General features: G+C 43.0%; 2 protein-coding genes across 2 annotated transcripts in view; both read left to right on the top strand.

Moving 5' to 3' along the window:
• Positions 1-5,449, top strand: part of elk1 (ETS transcription factor ELK1) — a 14,355-nt gene extending 8,906 nt beyond the window's left edge. The window contains 7 exon segments of the mRNA XM_054609934.1: positions 1-89; positions 170-260; positions 781-926; positions 1,016-1,026; positions 1,028-1,097; positions 1,280-1,381; positions 2,502-5,449. Of these exon segments, the coding sequence (XP_054465909.1) occupies positions 1-89; positions 170-260; positions 781-926; positions 1,016-1,026; positions 1,028-1,097; positions 1,280-1,381; positions 2,502-2,600 (608 nt within the window). The 3' untranslated portion in view covers positions 2,601-5,449.
• si:ch211-180f4.1 (uncharacterized protein LOC100144405 homolog) lies at positions 3,613-21,228 on the top strand. The gene is given in 19 exon segments (XM_054609508.1): positions 3,613-3,680; positions 9,624-9,745; positions 10,138-10,608; positions 14,985-15,128; positions 15,213-15,358; positions 15,492-15,593; positions 16,148-16,332; positions 17,422-17,664; positions 17,749-17,871; positions 18,245-18,370; positions 18,632-18,839; positions 18,842-18,916; positions 18,919-18,956; positions 18,958-19,019; positions 19,022-19,059; positions 19,417-19,549; positions 19,683-19,873; positions 20,029-20,187; positions 20,537-21,228. Coding segments are annotated over 19 exon segments (3,147 nt in total). The 3' UTR covers positions 21,050-21,228.

The following is a 21,228-nucleotide window of genomic DNA, read 5'->3' as shown; positions in this document are numbered from 1 at the left end:
CCCCCCCCATCGTCATCAAGGAGGAGAACCTGCCGTCGGAGGAGGAGCTGCTGGAGATTGTGTCTCTGGAGGAGAGACGGGTGGAGGAGGTGAGAGGAGGAGAGAAGTCCAGGTTTCTGCTGAGTGGTTCAGACTGATGACTCATGACGTCTCTCTGCTCCTCTTCCAGGTCCCTCAGCTGATCTGTGGCTCCGGAGAACCAGAGCCCCCCCTCAACGTCGTGGAGTGCCCGCCCCCTCCCTGCATGGACACGCCTACAGGTGTTTTTACTGAGCAGCTTCTGCAGGATGCGGCGGCCATTTTCAGATTGTCGCTGACGTCAGAGGAAGAACGGAGACGCTCATTTATTAACGTTTAATAACGTGTAACGTTTTAACGTTTTACGTTTAACGTTTTAACGTTTATTAACGTTTAATTAACTATTATTAACGTTTATTAATAGTTTATTAACGTTTAATAAACGTTTAATAACGTTTAATAACGTTTAATAAACGTTTATTAACGTTTATTAATGTTTATTAATAGTTTATTAACGTTAATAAATAGCTCTAAACACAGCGTCCTCATGATATGATAATATATAAATACATTAGTGGTGCCAATGTGTCACAGACAGTAAAGATAAACTTTATTATTACAGAACTTCTCAGACAAAGTATAAAGAGATTTAAATGGTTGATTCAGGATCAGATTCAGGATCAGGATCAGGACGTCCCTCCCTAACAAACTCCCAGAGTTGAGATCACTTCCTGTTTTAACAGTTTCCTGTCTCTGTGTCAGATCCCTCCGCCCCCCCGATGACCTCCTCCTCCTCAGCGGTGACTCCTGCTGGGACCTCGGACGCCGTTCCTCCCAAACCGAAGAAGCCTCGGGGCCTGGAGCTGCCCTCCTCCCCCTCCCTCCCCCCCGGCCTCTCCCTGGATAAGGTCTGCACTGAACCGCTCTCCTGACTGTTGAACCGTTGTTACAGATTGAGCTGTCTCAGGTGTGACATCACTTCCTGTTTCCTCTGCAGGTGAATGCAGCTTAACAGTCTGCTGGCTCCTGGATCAGCAACCAACACGCTGACCCCCACCGTCATCACCTCCCACTCTCTGGTAGTGTGTGTGTGTGTGTGTGTGTGTGTGTGTGTGTGTGTGTGTGTGTGTGTGTGTGTGTGTGTGTGTGTGTGTGTGTGTGTGTGTGTGTGTGTGTGTGTGTGTGTGTGTGTGTGTGTGTGTGTGTGTGTGTGTGTGTGTGTGTGTGTGTGTGTCCTAATGACTCCCTGTGTGTGTTCCAGACTCCGGTCCTGCTCACTCCCAGTCCTCTTCCCTCCACGATCCACTTCTGGAGCACTCTGAGTCCCATCGCTCCTCGCTCTCCGGCCAAACTCTCCTTCCAGGTAATAGACCGAGCCGACAGCCGCTGAGATCAGCTGTTCTGTTCTGGGTCATGTGATCAATTCAGCTCACATTCAGAGAGAAACAGGAGACTTTTGTTTTCATGTGACTCAACACAACATTTATTCTGAACTCATGTATCCTTTACAACACACACACACAGTGACACACAGTCACACACACACACACACACAGTAACACACTCACGCACACAGTAACACACACACACAGTAAACACACACACACACACACACAGTAACACACACACAGTCACACACACAGATAACACACACACACACACAGTAACACACACACAGTAAACACACACACAGTAACACACACACAGTGAGTCACAGGGTTCTGGCTCACTTTGTTCTCCATCTGTTTTCTGATATTGGTTATTAACGGTTGAGTTCTGTTGGTTTTGGTTAAAAAACCAACAGAACAATAAAATAATATTAATTAAATTAAATATTAATTATTGATCGTCTGGCTGAATGAAGATTAATGTGTTTGGTTGTTGAGGCTCTCTGTCGCCACCTTCTGGTTCAGATGAGAAATACAACATATCTGATTATCAGTTTATATTTATTTAGTGATAAGAAGAAATAAATCAACATTCATTCAAACACCAGTCAGTCCACAGTAAACAAACATCACATGACAGTGTTGTTGTTTTAACATGAGTCTAGTCTACAAACACTAATAAATAATTATGATATATATATATATACGTATATATACGTATATGTATATATACGTATATACGTGTATATCATGAGTTCAGTTTTCAGAGAGCTTTATGAAACAGATTAAAGCAGATTATATTCTGATCACTGAACTCTACATCTGTGACATTTAGGATTAAAGCTGCTTTAATGCTCCTCAACGGTCCTTGAACACATCATGTGTGACGAACGGTTCTATCAGACAAAGCAGCCAAAACTAACATTTCATATTTCACCACAAATAAACCGTTTACTTTAACCAGATTCATCTCAGACCAACAGGATGTGACATCAGTGAGGCTCTGTCTGTGTTGTGTTCAGGAACCGTCAGTAAATGTCCATGAGTCTGTTATAACATCACAGCGTTATGAAGCGTGTGTTCCTGTCTCTCCAGTTCCCCTCCAACGGCAGTAATCAGATCCACATCCCGGCTCTGAGCGTGGACGGTCTCTCCACCCCCGTGGTCCTGTCCCCCGGACCACAGAAACCCTGAGACCCCCCCCAAAGCCTCACACAGCTCCTCGCTGGGCACCGAGCCGGCCTCACCCCCAGGAGGGTCAGAGGACATCTGGATCTGGACCGACTCTGAAGGTCTCCACTCCAACCAGGAACCAGCAGAGACCTGTTGGTGAACGGGACCTTTGATTGGTGGATCGTCGTGGTGAACTTTGGAGACGTTAAAGGAGCCGAGAGCTTCTTCCTCCGACACCGTGGACCGGAGTCCTGGAAAAACAGGAGGCTTCTCTGGAACCTGAACGCATCGTGAGACGTCGACAGAAACCAGAAGACTCTTTTCTTCTTCTCTGGAACCGAAACAACGAAGAGTCGTTTTTAACGGATGTTTGTAAACAGATCACTGGATTATTGATCAGGGAGAAGAGTTTCCTGTCCTGATCAGGATTATTGAACTCCTGCTGTTTGACCTGAACCTCATTAATATTCATGAGGGGACCTCTCTAATCTTCTTTTTGGGGCTTTTTGCTCATTTATCGTCTGTTTTATAAAGAAGTGCTTATTTATTTCTGTTTCCTGTTTTCAGCTGCAGGTCTTTGAACGCTCCTCGTTATCGCGGCTCCTGATTGGCTACGATCAGATGACTTTTATTCCTGTTGGGACTTTTTAAGGGCAGTTTAAACTGTTTTTTGCTTCGCTGTCATTGGCCGCTTTTTAAAGGCCACGCCTTTCTCCAGTTATGCATGGCCTGTTATTGGACCGAAGTCCTCAGCATCGTTTTTGAACCGACCAATCACAGAGGAGGGATGATGATGATGAAGCCACGTTCTTTCTCCATCAGAGTCTGTGTGACAGATTGTCTATTTTCTAAAAGAGGTTTATCACATTCCTTCAGAGACTTTGTTTTATTGATAAATGATAAATGACTTATTTTAATTCCAGACGTTCCGTCGATCTTTGATGGATGTTTATTTCTCGGGGTGTCCCTGAACGCCTCGGACTCGTGTCCTTGTTCTCTGCTGTGATGTTGCCACAAGTTTTACAAAAGAGCGATGCTTCACATTCGGAGCGACCTGAAGACCTGGAGACCTGCAGACGGCCTCACTCGGTTCACCACTAGGTGGCGCTAGGGCTCCTTTTGTTCCACAGATTGTAACAGCAGCTTCTCCACGGTGACATCAGGAACAATCATCTGACTGTTAACGCTCCTCAGGGCTTCATTCAGAGCTCCCTGCTCTGAGGAAGACCACCAGATGTGGTCAAAAGCTCCAGGAGCAACGAGTAGGTGGAGCTTGTAAACGCTAGCTTCATTAGCATCTGTTTGGTTGACCGGCAACGAGCCGTCCTGACAGCTGATTGGAGGTTTTTTTAACTTGTGGTGACGTCATCGTCAGAGGAAACGATCAGAAACATCAGCTGTAGATTTCTACCGAACAGAGACTCTTCTGAAGACTGTTGTTGTTGTTGTTGTTGTTGTTTCTGATGCTAGCTGAGCTCTGCGGTTGCCACGGTAACCTGACCCGACTGTTGTTGCTGACCTGCAGGTTGTTGTTGTTGTTGTTGTTGTTGTTGCTGCTGCTGCGGAGCATCTGAAGCTCCTCCTCCTGTGATGACGCTGTTAACGTGTTGCTACGCTTCTATGTGACCGCAGAGCTGCAGACACACACAGACACACACACACACACACACACACACACACACGTACACACACACACACACACACACACACACACACACACACACACACACACACACACACACACACACACACACACACACACACACACGTACACACACACACACACACACACACACACACACACACACACACACACACACACACACACACACACTCAGCTGGACCGCTCAGGAACTGAGTGAAGCTGATTTTCGGTTTTACAGAGTAAATGTGAACGTGTTACTTCAAAGAGATCAGCTGCTTTAAGATTTAAACTGGAACAGCTTCCTGTTTCATTGTCAGGTGTTTCACAATAAAAGCATTCTGGAACAAGCTGGAGTTAACTTTATCAGAGCTGTTCTTCAGACTTCACACAGAAACAGAAGGTTAGTCGGAGTTAGTACTGCTGGAACATCAGCTGATCTAATCCCTGTTTAAACCTCTAATCAATATTTACTGATCAATAATCAAACTCTTCTACAATCGATATTTACAGTTCATTTCTTCTTCTTATATATATATATAGATATATATATTATTATTATTATATAATAAAGATAATCACATCCAGCTGGTCCAGATCAGAACTAGACATTAAATATTCGTAATATAAAGACAATGTTCAGCCTCAGATCAGTTCCTGGCGGTGAGATCTCCCAGCCTCGGCGGTGCCATGAACGCAGCACTAAGCCATTTGTTTGACTGTTCTCTCCTTTTACAGCATGACTCTATTTTTCTACAGAGAGACGAAGCCTTAAAGAGTTCTGGTGAAGAAGAAAATAAGCCATTTAGAGAAAAGATGAACTTTGGACGAAGGTTTTCAGTCCGACGTCTTTTCAACGTCGAGATAACGTTTCTCTACGACGGCGTGTGACATTCAGAGGAAAAACGAGATTAAAGTCGTGAATTTACAAGAAAAAAACCGAGAGTTTTTGGGGCTTTACTTCACACGTTTGGTCATTTCCTGTCATGTGACCGACCTGCAGTCATCATGTGATTCTTTTCATCCTGTCAGAGATTGTTTCTGCCTCTCTGATTGGCCGTCGTGTTTCTGTCACCAGCACAACATGAAGAATGTTTTTATATTGATCAGCACAGCTTTGCATTCTGGGTAATGTTTAACGTTTAATGGAGGTAAAAATGATGTGCCCCTTTAATGTAGAAACAAAACAATGTTTAATGTTTCCTATCAGGAAACATGAAAGTACTAATACCACAGTGCAGTAGTACTCTGTTACTACAGTAAAGTACTAATACTACAGTGCAGTAGTACTCTGTTACTACAGTGTACTAATACTACAGTAGTACTCTGTACCACAGTAAAGTACTAATACTACAGTGCAGTAGTACTCTGTTACTACAGTAAAGTACTAATACCACAGTGCAGTAGTACTCTGTTACTACAGTAAAGTACTAATACTACAGTGCAGTAGTACTCTGTTACTACAGTAAAGTACTAATACTACAGTGCAGTAGTACTAATACTACAGTGTAGTACTACAGTAAAGTACTAATACCACAGTGCAGTAGTACTCTGTTACTACAGTAAAGTACTAATACTACAGTGCAGTAGTACTCTGTTACTACAGTAAAGTACTAATACTACAGTGCAGTAGTACTCTGTTACTACAGTAAAGTACTAATACTACAGTGCAGTAGTACTCTGTTACTACAGTAAAGTACTAATACTACAGTGCAGTAGTACTGTTACTACAGTAAAGTACTAATACTACAGTGCAGTAGTACTCTGTTACTACAGTAAAGTACTAATACTACAGTGCAGTAGTACTCTGTTACTACAGTAAAGTACTAATACTACAGTGCAGTAGTACTGTTACTACAGTAAAGTACTAATACTACAGTGCAGTAGTACTGTTACTACAGTAAAGTACTAATACTACAGTGCAGTAGTACTGTTACTACAGTAAAGTACTAATACTACAGTGTAGTAGTACTGTTACTACAGTAAAGTACTAATACTACAGTGCAGTAGTACTCTGTTACTACAGTAAAGTACTAATACTACAGTGCAGTAGTACTGTTACTACAGTAAAGTACTAATACTACAGTGTAGTAGTACTCTGTTACTACAGTAAAGTACTAATACTACAGTGCAGTAGTACTCTGTTAAGGTGGCACATTATTTTGTTTCATGTCGGAGGCCAAAAGTATGTGGAGGCCTTTGAACTAATCAAACACATTGATCAGAGAGTTGTTGTTGTTTATGTTTACCGTTATTCAATTCACAGAGCTCTGATTGGTCAGAACACTATAAGAGATAAACAATCATTAACCCTTTGTTTGTTTCTGAGTGTAAACAGGAAACACACCTTATTGATCCGTTTACTGTTTGTCGGGCCGACCACATACTTTTGGCTGTGTACTCCGTTCATGTCCCATGATCCTTTGCAGCAGGATGAGGTCCTGATAAGAGCTATATCTTCTTACTCTTTTCTATGAGATGTTTCTGTACATTGATTCTACATATAATCTTTAATAGTCTTGATGACGTCGTGTTTCTGTGGCCTATCGTCGCTGTCAGATCCAGCTTGGCTCCGCCCCTCCACGCCTGTGATTGGCCGAGGGGTTTATTGATGTAAAGGGGCGGGGCCTGCTTTTATTTTTTGAGACAGAGTTCTACGTGTTCCACGTGTCATTTACTGGAAAATAAAAGATATTTTTTATGGACAAGAATTCAGTTCTGAAGATGATTCCTACAACACACACACACACACATATACACACACACACACACACACACATACACACACACACACACACAACTACACACACACACACACACACACACACACACACACACACACACACACAACTACACACATACACACACACACAACTACATACACACACACACACACACATACATACACACATACACACACACACACACATACACACACACACACACACACACACACACTACACACACACAACACACACACACATACACAACTACACACACACACACACACACACACACAACTACACAGACATACACACACACAACTACACACATACACACACACACACACACATACACACACACACACACACTACACACACACACACACACACACACACATCTCAACACGATGGACCTCCTCTGATCAGATCTTTAATCGTTGTCATGGATCAGATGGATCAGTGTTTACAGTCTGAGGTGAGTCAGCTGATCTTCAGCTCCATCTGCTGGAAACAAAGAAAACTACAACAACAAACTTTCTCTCCTCAGGGTTCCCCTGAACGCACCGTTCAGTCTCACTGTTTTATGAAACTTCACTCTAATCATAGGATTTAAACCTATAAGCCAATCTGTAATGGAATTTAATTGTTTTGATAAACTATAATTCTGTAATGAATTTAATTGTTTTGTATTATTGGTTAGAACATTTATTTATTATATTTAACTCTGATAAACAATATTTAAAAATCTAAATCTGATTTATAATAATAAAACTCCTGCTGTGTGAAAACAATCCTGCTGCCTCAGAAATCCAGCTTAGTTTGGATTAACACGTGTGTGTGTGTGTGTGTGTGTGTGTGTGTGTGTGTGTGTGTGTGTGTGTGTGTGTGTGTGTGTGTGTGTGTGTGTGTGTGTGTGTGTGTGTGTGTGTGTGTGTGTGTGTGTGTGTGTGTGTGTGTGTGTGTGTGTGTGTGTGTGTGTGTGTGTGTGTGTGTGTGTGTGGCTGCAGCTGACACATGGACAGAAAACACAGCGTTGCATTGTGGGAGTCACTCATTGATGTTGATAAAAACGTTTCTACTGCACATGCTCAGTAGAGTCTCTCTCAGAGAAGTGAAGAAGAATAAAGTTCTAAAACTGCTTCCTGGATACTCTTCTTCTCCTTCTTCTTCTTCTTCTCCTCTTCATCTTCATCTTCTTCTCTTCTTCTTCATCTTCTTCTTCTTCTTCTTCCTTCTTCTTCTCTCCTTCTTCTTCTTCTTCTTCTTCATCTTCTCCTTCTTCCTCTTCTTCTTCTTCTTCTTCTTCTTCCTCTTCTTCCTCTTCATCTTCACTCCTTCCCTCTGATGACCTCAGTGTGGTCATCCTCGTCTTCATCACTCGTACAGAAATGCCGACTCAGACTGAAGACTTACTGGACCACTGTGACATCACTGTGACATCACTGATGATGTCATAGCTGCTCTCTGGTTATTGATTCTTTCTTCGTTCTTTGCAGTTTGAAAACAAAATGTATTTATTTTGATCAACACGATGATGTCATCATCAGTCAGTAAATCAGCTGGTTTCTATTATTTATGTTGATAGATTCACTGATTCACCGTCAAACCAAACTGTTCAAAATATTGAACATTTAAAGAAAAACACATTTCTAGTCAACGTTGTTATTTATTTAAAAAAAACAGAAAATATGATGAAATAAATATGAATTTCATTTTTTTCTGAAAGTTATATAGTTTTAGTTTTTACAATTTAAAAATGTAAAGATTTTCAGTTTTTAGGTTTTATATATATTTATATACATATATACATACACATATATATAATATATATATTTAAATACAATATATTTATATCTAATATATTTATATATATATATATATATATAATATATAAATATATAAATTTATATATAATATATACATATATATAATATATTTATATATATCACATATAATATATTTATATATAATATATATATATAATCCATCCATCCATCTTCTGTAACCGCTTATCCAGTTATTATATATATTATATATGTATATATTTATATATAATATATATAATATATGTTATATATTATATATATATAAATATGTTATATTTATATATATATATATTATATATATTATATATATATAATATATAATATATTTATATATATATATATATATATATATATATATATATATATATAATATATATATATATATATATATATATATATATATATATTATATATACATATATATATATATATATTATATATATATATATATATATATATATATATATATATATATATATTATATATATATATATATATATATATATATAATATATATATATATATATATATATATATATATATATATATAATATATAATATATACTATATAATATATTACAGTTCTCCAGTTGAGGCCTGCTGTGGTTCTGAGAGAACACAGACTCTGTCATGAGGAGAATCTGGAGCATTACGTCATGTTACCCTGCGCAGCATCCGGGCTGTGATTGGTCCATCACCCGGTGGCCTATAAAGCCCATTGGCTGATCCCGACATGCTGCGGACCTGACAGAGGACAGGGGGGGGGGCTTCAGATAAAAGCAGCGGCAGCGGGACTCATCTGATCCACTAAACCAGAACCCTCAGAACCCTCAGAACCCTCCGGAACCCACAGAACCCTCAGAACCCTCCAGAACCCTCAGAACCCTCAGAACCCTCCGGACCGGTCGTCTCCTCGGACTCTGCCGGCCTGTCGGAGGTCCCGCTGCGGATCGGAGGCTGAGCAGGAGGAGCAAGGTGAGAAGATGGACGGGATTATTACTGATGTTATTAACCATAATAATAATGATAATAATAATAATAATAATAATAATAATAATAATAATAATAATAATAATAACAACAATGAAATCAATACTCATGTTAAACCTGCGGTTCTGAAACGCCTCCAGGTCTCTGTGAGCTGCTGGTAGAATAGTGTGAGTCGCCTCCTGTACGACTGTCCCTAAACGCACCATCCAGCTGAAATGAACTCTGTGTTTATTCATGTTGAGGATGGTTATGACACCATGTGTTTGGTCTGCCAACAATGAAGTTGTTCATATTGAATTCATAGTTAATATTTAATATTTCAGGTCTATAAAGTTAATTCATGATGACACTGCTGTCTTGTACTGGTCTGATACCAGTACAAGACAGACCAGTATCACAGGTATCACCAGTATCAGGTATCACAGGTATCACCAGTATCACCAGTATCACAGGTATCACCAGTATCACAGGTATCACCAGTATCACAGGTATCACCAGTATCACAGGTATCACCAGTATCACAGGTATCACCAGTATCACAGGTATCACCAGTATCACCAGTATCACAGGTATCACCAGTATCACCAGTATCACAGGTATCACCAGTATCACAGTATCACAGGTATCACCAGTATCACAGGTATCAGGTATCACAGGTATCACCAGGTATCACAGGTATCACCCAGGTATCACCAGGTATCACCAGTATCACAGGTATCACCAGTATCACCAGTATCACCAGTATCACCAGTATCACAGGTATCACCAGTATCACAGGTATCACCAGTATCACCAGTATCACAGGTATCACCAGTATCACAGGTATCACCAGTATCACAGTATCACAGGTATCACCAGTATCATCCAGGTATCATCACAGGTATCACCAGTATCACAGAGGACTATGATGCAGAAACATGATTTGATCTTCTCTCTGTAACTTTAAGAAAAACAATATCAGCTGAACAACAATAATAAAACGAATACAATGAACATTAATATTCATATTAATATTATGATCAATATTAATATTATTTGGACTAATATTAATAATAATAATTATAACAATATTAATTATATTAATATTATTCATAGTATTGCTATTAGTCAGTAAGAATAATATTAATAATATTATTAATGAGATATGAATAAAGTTAACAGCATTAAAGGAACAGTTATACATTTCGGTCGTATGTTTTTGTGTGTTCGGTACAGAGCCGGAGTCAGAATGTGGTTAGCTTAGCATAAAGACTGGAAGCGGGGGGAAACAGCTAGCGTGGCTCCGTCCATCACTAACTGATCAACATGTTTGATGTTGTTTGATTGTTCTGATAAAACATTGTGAGAAGAACTATTTCTTGATGAACGACTGTATCCATCTGCCACACAGCTAAGCTAGTGGTTTCAGGTGTAAGCTAGTGGTTTCAGGTGTAAGCTAGTGGTTTCAGGTGTAAGCTAGTGGTTTCAGATATAAGCTAGTGGTTTTAGTTTTAAGCTAGTGGTTTCAGTTGTAAGCTAGTGGTTTCAGATGTAAGCTAGTGGTTTCAGATGTAAGCTAGTGGTTTCAGTTTTAAGCTAGTGGTTTCAGATCTAAGATAGTGGTTTCAGATTTAAGCTAGTGGTTTCAGTTTTAAGCTAGTGGTTTCAGGTTTAAGCTAGTGGTTTCAGATCTAAGCTAGTGGTTTTAGTTTTAAGCTAGTGGTTTCAGTTTTAAGCTAGTGGTTTCAGATCTAAGCTAGTGGTTTTAGTTTTAAGCTAGTGGTTTCAGGTGTAAGCTAGTGGTTTCAGTTTTAAGCTAGTGGTTTCAGATCTAAGCTAGTGGTTTTAGTTTTAAGCTAGTGGTTTCAGGTGTAAGCTAGTGGTTTCAGATCTAAGATAGTGGTTTTAGTTTTAAGCTAGTGGTTTCAGATCTAAGATAGTGGTTTTAGTTTTAAGCTAGTGGTTTCAGGTGTAAGCTAGTGGTTTCAGTTTTAAGCTAGTGGTTTCAGATCTAAGCTAGTGGTTTTAGTTTTAAGCTAGTGGTTTCAGGTGTAAGCTAGTGGTTTCAGGTGTAAGCTAGTGGTTTCAGTTTTAAGATAGTGGTTTCAGATTTAGTAGTTTTTAGTTTTGGTTTTTTTAAACTTCGGGATAGTTGTTTAAGTTTTGGGGCCGGTGGTATACGTTCTGTTTCCTCTCTTGTTACCTCTCCTGTCCTGTCTCGTTTCCTTGTATCCTCTCCTTGTTTCCTCTCCTAGTCTCCTCCCCTTGTCTCATCTCCTTGTCTCCTCTCTTGTCTCCTCTCTTGTTTCCTCTCTTGTCTCCTCTCTTGTCTCCTCTCTTGTCTCCTCTCTTGTCTCCTCTCTTGTCTCCTCTTATTGTCTCCTTTCCTTGTCTCCTTGTCTCCTCTCCCTCTCCTGTTTCCGTGGAGGCAGCATGAGATCAGTGGAGTTTTTATATATTAATATATGAATATAATAAATGTGAAACTCTTGATGAAAGTGGGTCACTGAGTTTCTTCAGCTCAGCAGAGTTTGTTTCACATCGAGAGGTTTCCACGGCAACCACCTCTCTGCCTTATGTAACGTCTCCTCTTCCTCACCTCCTCACCTCCTCACCTCTCTTCTCAGGTGACTCTCACCTGGTTACCATGATGATGGACGACTCAGATGTTAACACACATTTCTGTTGTAGTCCAAAACTAAACGTTGCAATCGGGTCACCTGGGAAACGAGTCTGAGCAGCATCCAATCAGAGCGCATGGACTCTATCCAATCAGAGCACAGAGGAAACAGGAGGGACTTATGAGGGAGAGATTATGATTTCATTAATATAATAAAAGTCATCAGACAAGTTTAAAGAGGAATGAAAAGACAGACCATCCAGAGAGACAGGTAGAGAGAGAGACAGGTAGAGAGAGAGACAGCTAGAGAGAGAGACAGGTAGAGAGAGAGACAGGTAGAGAGAGAGAGAGACAGAGAGAGAGACAGATAGAGAGACAGCGAGAGAGAGACAGATAGAGAGACAGGTAGAGAGACGAGAGACAGGTAGAGAGAGAGACAGGTAGAGAGAGAGAGAGAGAGACAGAGAGAGACAGAGAGAGAGAGAGAGACAGAGTAGAGAGAGACAGGTAGAGAGAGAGAGAGACAGGAGAGACAGAGTAGACAGAGATAGAGAGACAGAGAGAGACAGGAGAGAGAGAGAGAGAGAGAGACAGAGAGAGAGAGAGAGACAGAGAGAGAGACAGAGAGAGAGAGACAGAGAGAGAGAGAGACAGAGAGAGAGAGACAGAGAGAGAGAGAGAGAGACAGGTAGTTCTGCTTGTTGTTCTGATCTCCACCTTTAAGGTGATCAACACATTAATGATCAATAAATATAATATAGGTCATCCTGAATAATGAGTACTTTTACTTTTGGTACTTTCAATAGATGATGATACTTGTGTACTTTTACTGAGGTATGGTTTAGAATATAGGACTTTTTCGAGTATTACAGTATTGTGGTAATAGTACTTTTACTGCAGTAGTAGACCTGAGTACTTCTTCCAGCATGTTTTTACTTTGACTGCTGTTCATTAGTGTGTGTTTGTTCTACATGAATGTCTCCTCCCACCTGTGTGTGTGTGTGTGTGTGTGTGTGTGTGTGTGTGTGTGTGTGTGTGTGTGTGTGTGTGTGTGTGTGTGTGTGTGTGTGTGTGTGTGTGTGTGTGTGTGTGTGTGTGTGTGTGTGTGTGTGTGTGTGACCGCTCAGAGTTCATTTACCAGATCTCCTCCAATCACAGCCTCTTCAGTGGGACACTTAACGAGGCGCTCACAGCTCGTTAAATTATTAATACCACCTCATCAATATTCCATCTGCTCAGCAGCAGGAGGAGGAGGAGGAGGAGGAGATGTGTTCAGATGAAGGAGCAGACAGACAAACCTCCTTCAGTCTGTTTACAAGAAGAAGGAGGCTCACATGTTTGTTGGTCTGTCTTTGTGCTGCGTTCAGGGTCAGTGGGAAAGTAGAAACCTGCCATTTGTCTTTCAGAAGATGAAACATGTTTACATTTACTGAACTCATCAACAAAGAGAAAGAGTCAAAGATCCTGTTAACAGAATACACATTGTTTGCTAAACTAAACGCTGGTGAACACGTGCACGCTGGTGAACACGTGCACGCTGGTGGACACGTGCACGCTGGTGGACACGTGCACGCTCCATCAGGGGAGAACAGCAGGTAGATTATTTCCCTCTGACTTGCCAGCTGCTGCTTCACTGACGGATCTTCACATTACATTTTTTATTAGAAATATTTAGAATGGACACTATAATATAAATTTATATGGGGGGAAAAAATATGGATAAAATAAAATAAATATATATATATATAATGTGCCATTAATATAATCCCTCCCCTCTTCCTATGTAATTTCCTGGCTGGTTGCCATGGCAGCAGAGGCAAGGTGTCCCTGATTCCTGCCTCGTTGAGAGTGTGTGTGTGTGTGTGTGTGTGTGTGTGTGTGTGTGTGTGTGTGTGTGTGTGTGTGTGTGTGTGTGTGTGTGTGTGTGAGTGTGTGTGTGTTTTCCAGTCTTATGGGGACATACATCTGATTACACAGTCACATTGTGGGACTGTCGGTCTTTTTTGTGGACAAAATGGACATCTGCATAACATGAGTCGTTACATTTTAAAGGTGAAGACTTGGCTTAAGGTTAGAGTAGAGTTAGGTTCAGGTTTAGGTCCGGATCAGGCTGCTCTCGTATGTGATCCACGTTATCATGAACCAGGAAACATAAAGGCTGCTGAAGACAGGGAGGAGGTGAAGTCAACGCTGATTTAATTTGTCACATTACTTCTGTAGTTGTTTTATCTCAAACCACCATATTTTCCTAAAGTTGTTTTGTTGTCTAAACTTAGAAGTTGCCACAAAAATGAGCAGTAACGTTTTCTTCAGATATCTTATGAACGTTGTATGAGGACACGTTGTTAGATTAGGTCTCCAAGAAATGAATGTAAATCAATGTGATGTTCCCCAAAGTCATTAAAAAACACAACGTGTGTTTGACACATAAAGTTAGTTTTTGGATGACACATTTTGGGAGATAAGCTAAATGCTAAGCTAGTTACGTTGCTATGGAGACATGCTGAGTCATTGGAAATTAATCCAAAAATGTGAATATTCAGATTATAAACTGATAAAGTATAAATTCTGTGTAAAGAGATCGTCATCTCTTAGTGACATCACTTCCTGTTTGTTTCCATCCAGCTGTAGATGTGACCCGCCTCCTCTTAACCAACACTTCCTCTCTGCTGCACTCCCGGTGCACCATGGGATTTGCGGTCCTTTTCACCCTCCTCCTCTGCGTGGTGACATCATCAGTGTGTGCTGGAGTGGGCGGGGCCAGTCAGGGTAAGGAGCGGTTCTTCAGACTTCGGACGGACACATTAAGGTGGATGTGGTCGCTGAGTGTGTGTGTGTGTGTGTGTCCTGTAGGTGGCGCTGTGCTGTGTCCTCTGCAGTGTGTGTGTGAGACCAGACCCTGGTACACGCCACAGTCCGTTTACCACCAGGCCAAAACCGTGGACTGCAACGAGCTCCACCTGCACCGAGTACCAGCCAACGTCTCCTCGGACACACAGGTGACCGATCACAGAGATAATAATAATAATAATAATAATAATAATAATAATAATAATAATAATATAATTAATATTAATATTATAATTTTCCTATGTATTAATGATAATAATGAAACTCTCTGTTTGAGCTCAGGTTCTGCTGCTGCAGAGTAACAACATCTCCTCCATCAACACGGAACTGCAGAGTTTGACCAACCTCACGGAACTGGACCTGTCCCAGAACCACTTCACCCAGGTACCACAAATCTACTGCACGTTCTCCTCAATGTTCTCCTGCACATTCTGCTCCATGTTCTCCTCCATATTCGCCTCTCAGTCTCCTCACTGTCCTCCTCCATGTTCTCATCAATGCTCTCCTCCACGTCCTCCTCAATGTTCTCCTGCACGTTCTCTTCCATCTTCTCCTCCTCGTTCTCTTGCACCTTCTCCTCCATGTTCTCCTCCATGTTCTCATCCATGTTCTCGTCCATGTTCTCTTCTATGTTCTCATCCATGTTCTCCTCCACGTTCTCTTGCACCTTCTCCTCCATGTTCTCCTCCATGTTCTCCATGTTCTCCTCCACATTCTCCTCCATGTTCTTCTCCACATTCTCCATGTTCTCCTCTGACTTCGCCTTCCCGTTCTTCTGTATGTTCTCCTCCACTTTCTCCCGATGTGTTTTTTAGTGTTTTCCTCCATGTGCTCCTTCATTTTCTTTTCAATGTTCTACTCTAAGTTCTTCTCCACTAGAACATAAAACAGCGATGCCTCCATAAAGAACTGGTGTTCCTCGGTGTCTCTGTGTCTAGGTGAGCTCTATGGGTCTGTCCACTCTGGGCCGGTTGGTGACTCTGTACCTGGAGGAGAACCACATTGAGGAGTTGGAGGACTTCAGTCTGAGGAACCTGTCCAGTCTGGAGGAGCTCTACATGAACCACAACCGCATCTCCTCCATAGGACCAAAAGCCTTTGCTGGACTCACTAACCTGCTGCGGTAACTAGAACGATTTAAAGGACACGTAGAACCTCCCCAAAGAACATAAGAGCCACCAAAATGATCCCTAGACAGTGACCATAAAAACACCTTAGGGAACCTTTCAAATCTCCTCAACGACCATCAGGACCATTTTAAGAACATTAAAACCACCTAAACCCCACAAAGGAGCACTAGTACCACGTACAGAACCTCCACAACTTCCTCAATGACCAAAAGGACCTCCTAAATGGCCATCAGAACCATTTAAATGATCCATAGAACCCCTGAAGGAACACCAAACCCTTCTCAGGGATCACGAGAAATACCTCCAGGTTCCCACCTAAGTGACCACAGGTACCACCGAAAGGAACTCAACTAAATAGCCTTAGAACCATGACCCCTAGAACCTCTTCAGTGAACCATAGAACCCCTTTAAGACCATAAAATCCACATACATTTCCCATCAAACCACCACTAGTACCACTTCAGTACCACTAGAACCTCCTTAATGACCAGAGGAACCACACAAAGGACCATAAAAAGCTAAATAACCCTTAGATCTACCTCAGTGTCGAACCTCTTACAGGATCCGTGGAATGTCCCAAATAGCCCAAAGGATCACCTTTAGAACCACTATAAGACCATTAAATCTACCTAAATATCCACTAAGGAGCCACCTAAAAGAGCCTTAATAGCCACAGAACCTTTAGATCCACTTCAATGACCCCTAGAACGTCCCCAGTAGTTAAAAGGATTACCTTAAGGTCATATAGAACCACTTGAATGAACACCAGAGCCCTCTAAAGAACCCCTAAAGTACAACTAGAACTACCTCTAGTACCACTAGAACCTCCTCAATGACCAGAGGAACCACCTTAAATACCCTAATGACCTGAAGGACCCTTAGATCCACCTCAGTGTCCAGCCTCTTACAGGACCCTTCGGTTTTCCCCAGTAGCTTAAAGGATTACCTTAAGGTCATATAGACCCACTTGAATGAACACTAGAACCCTAAAGAACCAGTAGAACCTCCTCAGTTTCGAGAAAAACCACCTAAAGGAATACCGGTGTCTGAATCGGTGTTCTGCCCTCTGCTCGGTCCTTTAGGCTCCACCTGAACTCCAACCGGCTGGTGGCCATCGACAGCCGCTGGTTCGAGTCCCTGCCGTCCCTGGAGATTCTGATGATTGGGGAGAACCCCATCCTGGGTCTGGAGGAGAAGAACTTCCTGCCTCTGTCACGCCTCCACAGCCTGGTTCTGGCTGGGATGGGTCTGGCCTCCGTCCCCTCCGCTGCCTTCATGGGCCTCGACTACCTGGAGAGCCTCTCCTTCTATGACAACCGGCTCAGGTGAGTCCAGGCGCCGGCGCCGGCGGTTCGAGTTCCTGTGACGTCTCTCGCTGTGACACTGATGTGACCTCCGTCCTCCTGCAGGTCTGTTCCTCGGGACGCTCTGAGCGTTCTCCCTAACCTGAAGTTCCTGGACCTGAACAGGAACCCGATCAGCCGAGTCCAGCAGGGAGACTTCCAGAACCTTCAGCACCTGGAGGAGCTCAGGTGAGTCTGAGAACTTATTGATCTGATATCTGATTAAAGTTTAACTCTGTCCACTGGAGGAGTTACAGAGTGAGACCTTTCTACCTCGTTAACTATCTTTGATGAGGAAAGACACCATTAATTATTAATATTCATATTCATAATAATAACAATAATAATAATAATAAGGATATATATTTTTGTATAAATAATAATAATATTAATAATATTAATAATATTAATAACATTAATAACATTAATAACATTAATAATTTTAATAATTTCAATAATACTAATAATACTAATAATATTATTAATAATAATGTTCATAATAATATTCATAATAATAATAATAATATTAATATTAATAATAATGCTGTTGATTGTGTTTCAGTCTGAACAACATGGAGGATTTGTTGATGGTGGAGCAATCAGCTTTCAAGAATCTTCCAGAAATCGCTAAACTGGAAATCTGCAGCAACCCGAGACTTTCTTACATCGACCCACAGGCCTTCAGTCTGTCTGTCTGTCTGTCTGTCTGTCTGTCTGTCTGTCTGTCTCTCTGTCTCTCTGTCTGTCTGTCTGTCTGAAAAGTCTAAAATTGACCTCTTTCTTCTTCTCTCTTTTACATATTTTGCAACTTTCTGCTTGTTTCCTCTGCTTAATTCCCTTTCCTCTCTCCTTCTCTCATTCCCTTGTTTCCCTCTCTTCTCTTTGATTTCTCCCCTCCTCTGTCCATGTTTCCTTCCCTCTCCTCTCCCCTCGTCTCCTCTTCCCTCAGTGAGCTGTCCTCCCTGCGGACCCTCCTGCTGCACAGTAACCAGCTGGGCCTCCTCTCTGGAGACCTCCTCTCGTCCCTCCCGTCCCTGGAGGAGGTGTCTCTCCACTCGAACCCCCTGAGGTGTGACTGTCTCTCCTCCTGGGGTCCTCACCTCGGCAACCAGTCTCACCTCAAGATGCTGGAGTCCTCCATCACCCTCTGCTCCTCCTCCCCCCTCACCTGATTGGTCGGGAGCTGCAGGAGGTGGTGGGGGCCGGATGGGGTGGGGCCGGCGGCGGAGGGGAGGGGCCAACAGCTGCCTGCCTCACATCTCTCCTCACGCCTTCCCCCACCATGAACGTTAGCACTGGGCAGCCAATCACACTGGAGTGCTGGGCGGACGCTGACCCCGCCCCCAGTTCTACTGGGTGACGCCCACTGGAGACAAGGTGGGCGGAGTGTGTGTGTGTTTGTGTGTGTGTGTGTGTGTTTGTGTGTGTGTGTGTGTGTGTGTGTTTGTGTGTGTGTGTGTGTGTGTGTGTGTGTGTGTGTGTGTGTGTGTGTGTGTGTGTGTGTGTGTGTGTGTGTGTGTGTGTGTGTGTGTGTGTGTGTGTGTGTGTGTGTGTGTGTGTGTGTGTGTGTGTGTGACCGCTCAGAGTTCATTTACCAGATATCTCCTCCAATCAGGAGATCCGTTCTGAACAGTCTCTCTGTTGGTGCTGAGAACACATTGTTACATTTGGGGACTAGACCAGGGGGTAGGTTGCGACTGAAGTCTTTTCTCTGTTTCCTCGTCACCTGGTCAGGTGAGCTCGGAGGCAGTGGCTGCACCAATCGTATCAGAGGAGGGGCGTGGCCTGAGCAGCAGGAAGAAGAAGAAGCATCGCGTGTCGGAGCCAGGAGCGCTGGTGATCGAACATGCGGAGCCATCGGACACAGGTCAGTCTGAGAAACTGGATTAAATCCGCCTGCAGGGTTATACATATAAACATATATATATAATATATATATATATATATATATATATGCATGCATAAAGAAATATAGCTCACTGTGCGTCCGTCTCTCTCAGGTGTGTATACCTGTGTAGCGTGGAACATGGAGGGCGCCGACACAAAGAGCGTCTCCGTGTCCGTGGACTCTCGGGGGTCCGTGGACTCGTGGTCCGGCTGGGGGATCCGGTGGGGCGGTGAACCCGGCAGAGAGCTGCCCTGGCTGGGGAACTCGTCCGGTGCTGCAGCCTCTCTGGTGGTGCTGGCCAAGGTACCGGCTCTGTTCTATGTATTTTATAAACACATGATATCGTTGTCTTGGTTTTAAATAAGTTTTATTATAATACATTCATTATTAATTCATTCACTCTCTATTGTTGATCCATGAACCGGCAGATTAACGGTTGTTTCCTGTTTCCTGTGCAGGTGGTTCACGCCCAGTCGGTGGTGTTGGAATGGAAGTTGTTTCCCAGTGGAAGACCTTCGTCTGTTGGTCAGAACCAGCAGGACGCCCCCCTCCCTCTGACCCGCTGGACCAGCGCCACCGTGCACATCGACAACCCTCAGATCAGCTACACCGCCAAGGTGAGCTCTTCTTCTCTGAGACGTAGTTGAGTGACGTGTTTTGAAGGAAGAGCAGCTCAGACTTCATCCAGAACCAGATGAGTAGAGACCAGTTCTGTCTCCATGTGTGTGAATAACAAACCAGGCGACTTGCTGCAGAGAGAAAAGATAAGAGGACCCAGACCTGAACCCTGAGGGACTCCAAAGTCTAAAGGGTCTAGACTCAGTAGTGGAGCTGTTTGTCTTAGATATGAAAAGTAAACCTCAGGAACACTTTTCATTTTTTATAGAAAGACAGATAAGCTAAACAGGAAGTGATGTCATCACTCCGTCTGTCCATAGTAACTTACCCCCCGCTCTCTCTCTCCAGGTTCCAGTGGATGTTCAGGAGTATAATCTGACTCACCTCCTTCCCGCCACAGAGTACCACGTCTGCCTCACCGTCTACTCCTCTCCTCCCCACTCCTCCTCCCTCAGCTCCTCCCCTCCCCCCTCCTCCCCCATCCACACCTCCTGTCTGAACGTCACCACCAAGGAGGCGGGTTTCTCGGTGGAGCTGGTGGTGTCGCGGCGCAGCAGCGTGGCGCTGGCGGCCGTCATGGGCTCCATGTTCGCACTTTCCATCATGGCGCTGCTGGTGGTCTACATGGGCCGCCGCGTGCAGCAGCACAAGTCCTGCGGACACTCGCTGAAGAAGTACATGCAGCACGCCACCTCCATCCCGCTGAAGGAGCTGTACCCGCCGCTCATCACGCTGTGGGAGAGCGAGGCCGAGAAGGACAAGGAGGACAAGGAGGAGGAGGAGCAGAGGGAGGCTGGGGAGAGGCGGGAGGAGGAGGCGGGGGGGAGTCAGATCGACACCACAAAGACCTACATGTGGTAGCTGGAGGAGGATCAGCAGGAGGACCAAGAGGCGAACCGGAGGAAAGTTACCAGCAAAGAGAGAAGTCACATGACCCAACGGGAGACAAGCGTCCACGATGTCCACGAGAAGAGAAGAAGAGACGACGGAGAACCCTTAGAGGAACCATCCTGGTGTTTTTATGTTCCTGATCAGTCTGC

Source organism: Anoplopoma fimbria, chromosome 12, assembly GCF_027596085.1.
Source record: "Anoplopoma fimbria isolate UVic2021 breed Golden Eagle Sablefish chromosome 12, Afim_UVic_2022, whole genome shotgun sequence".
Classification (NCBI taxonomy): Eukaryota; Metazoa; Chordata; class Actinopteri; order Perciformes; family Anoplopomatidae; genus Anoplopoma; species Anoplopoma fimbria.
Note: the sequence above shows the minus strand (reverse complement) of the source record. Positions and strands in the feature narration are given on the sequence as shown.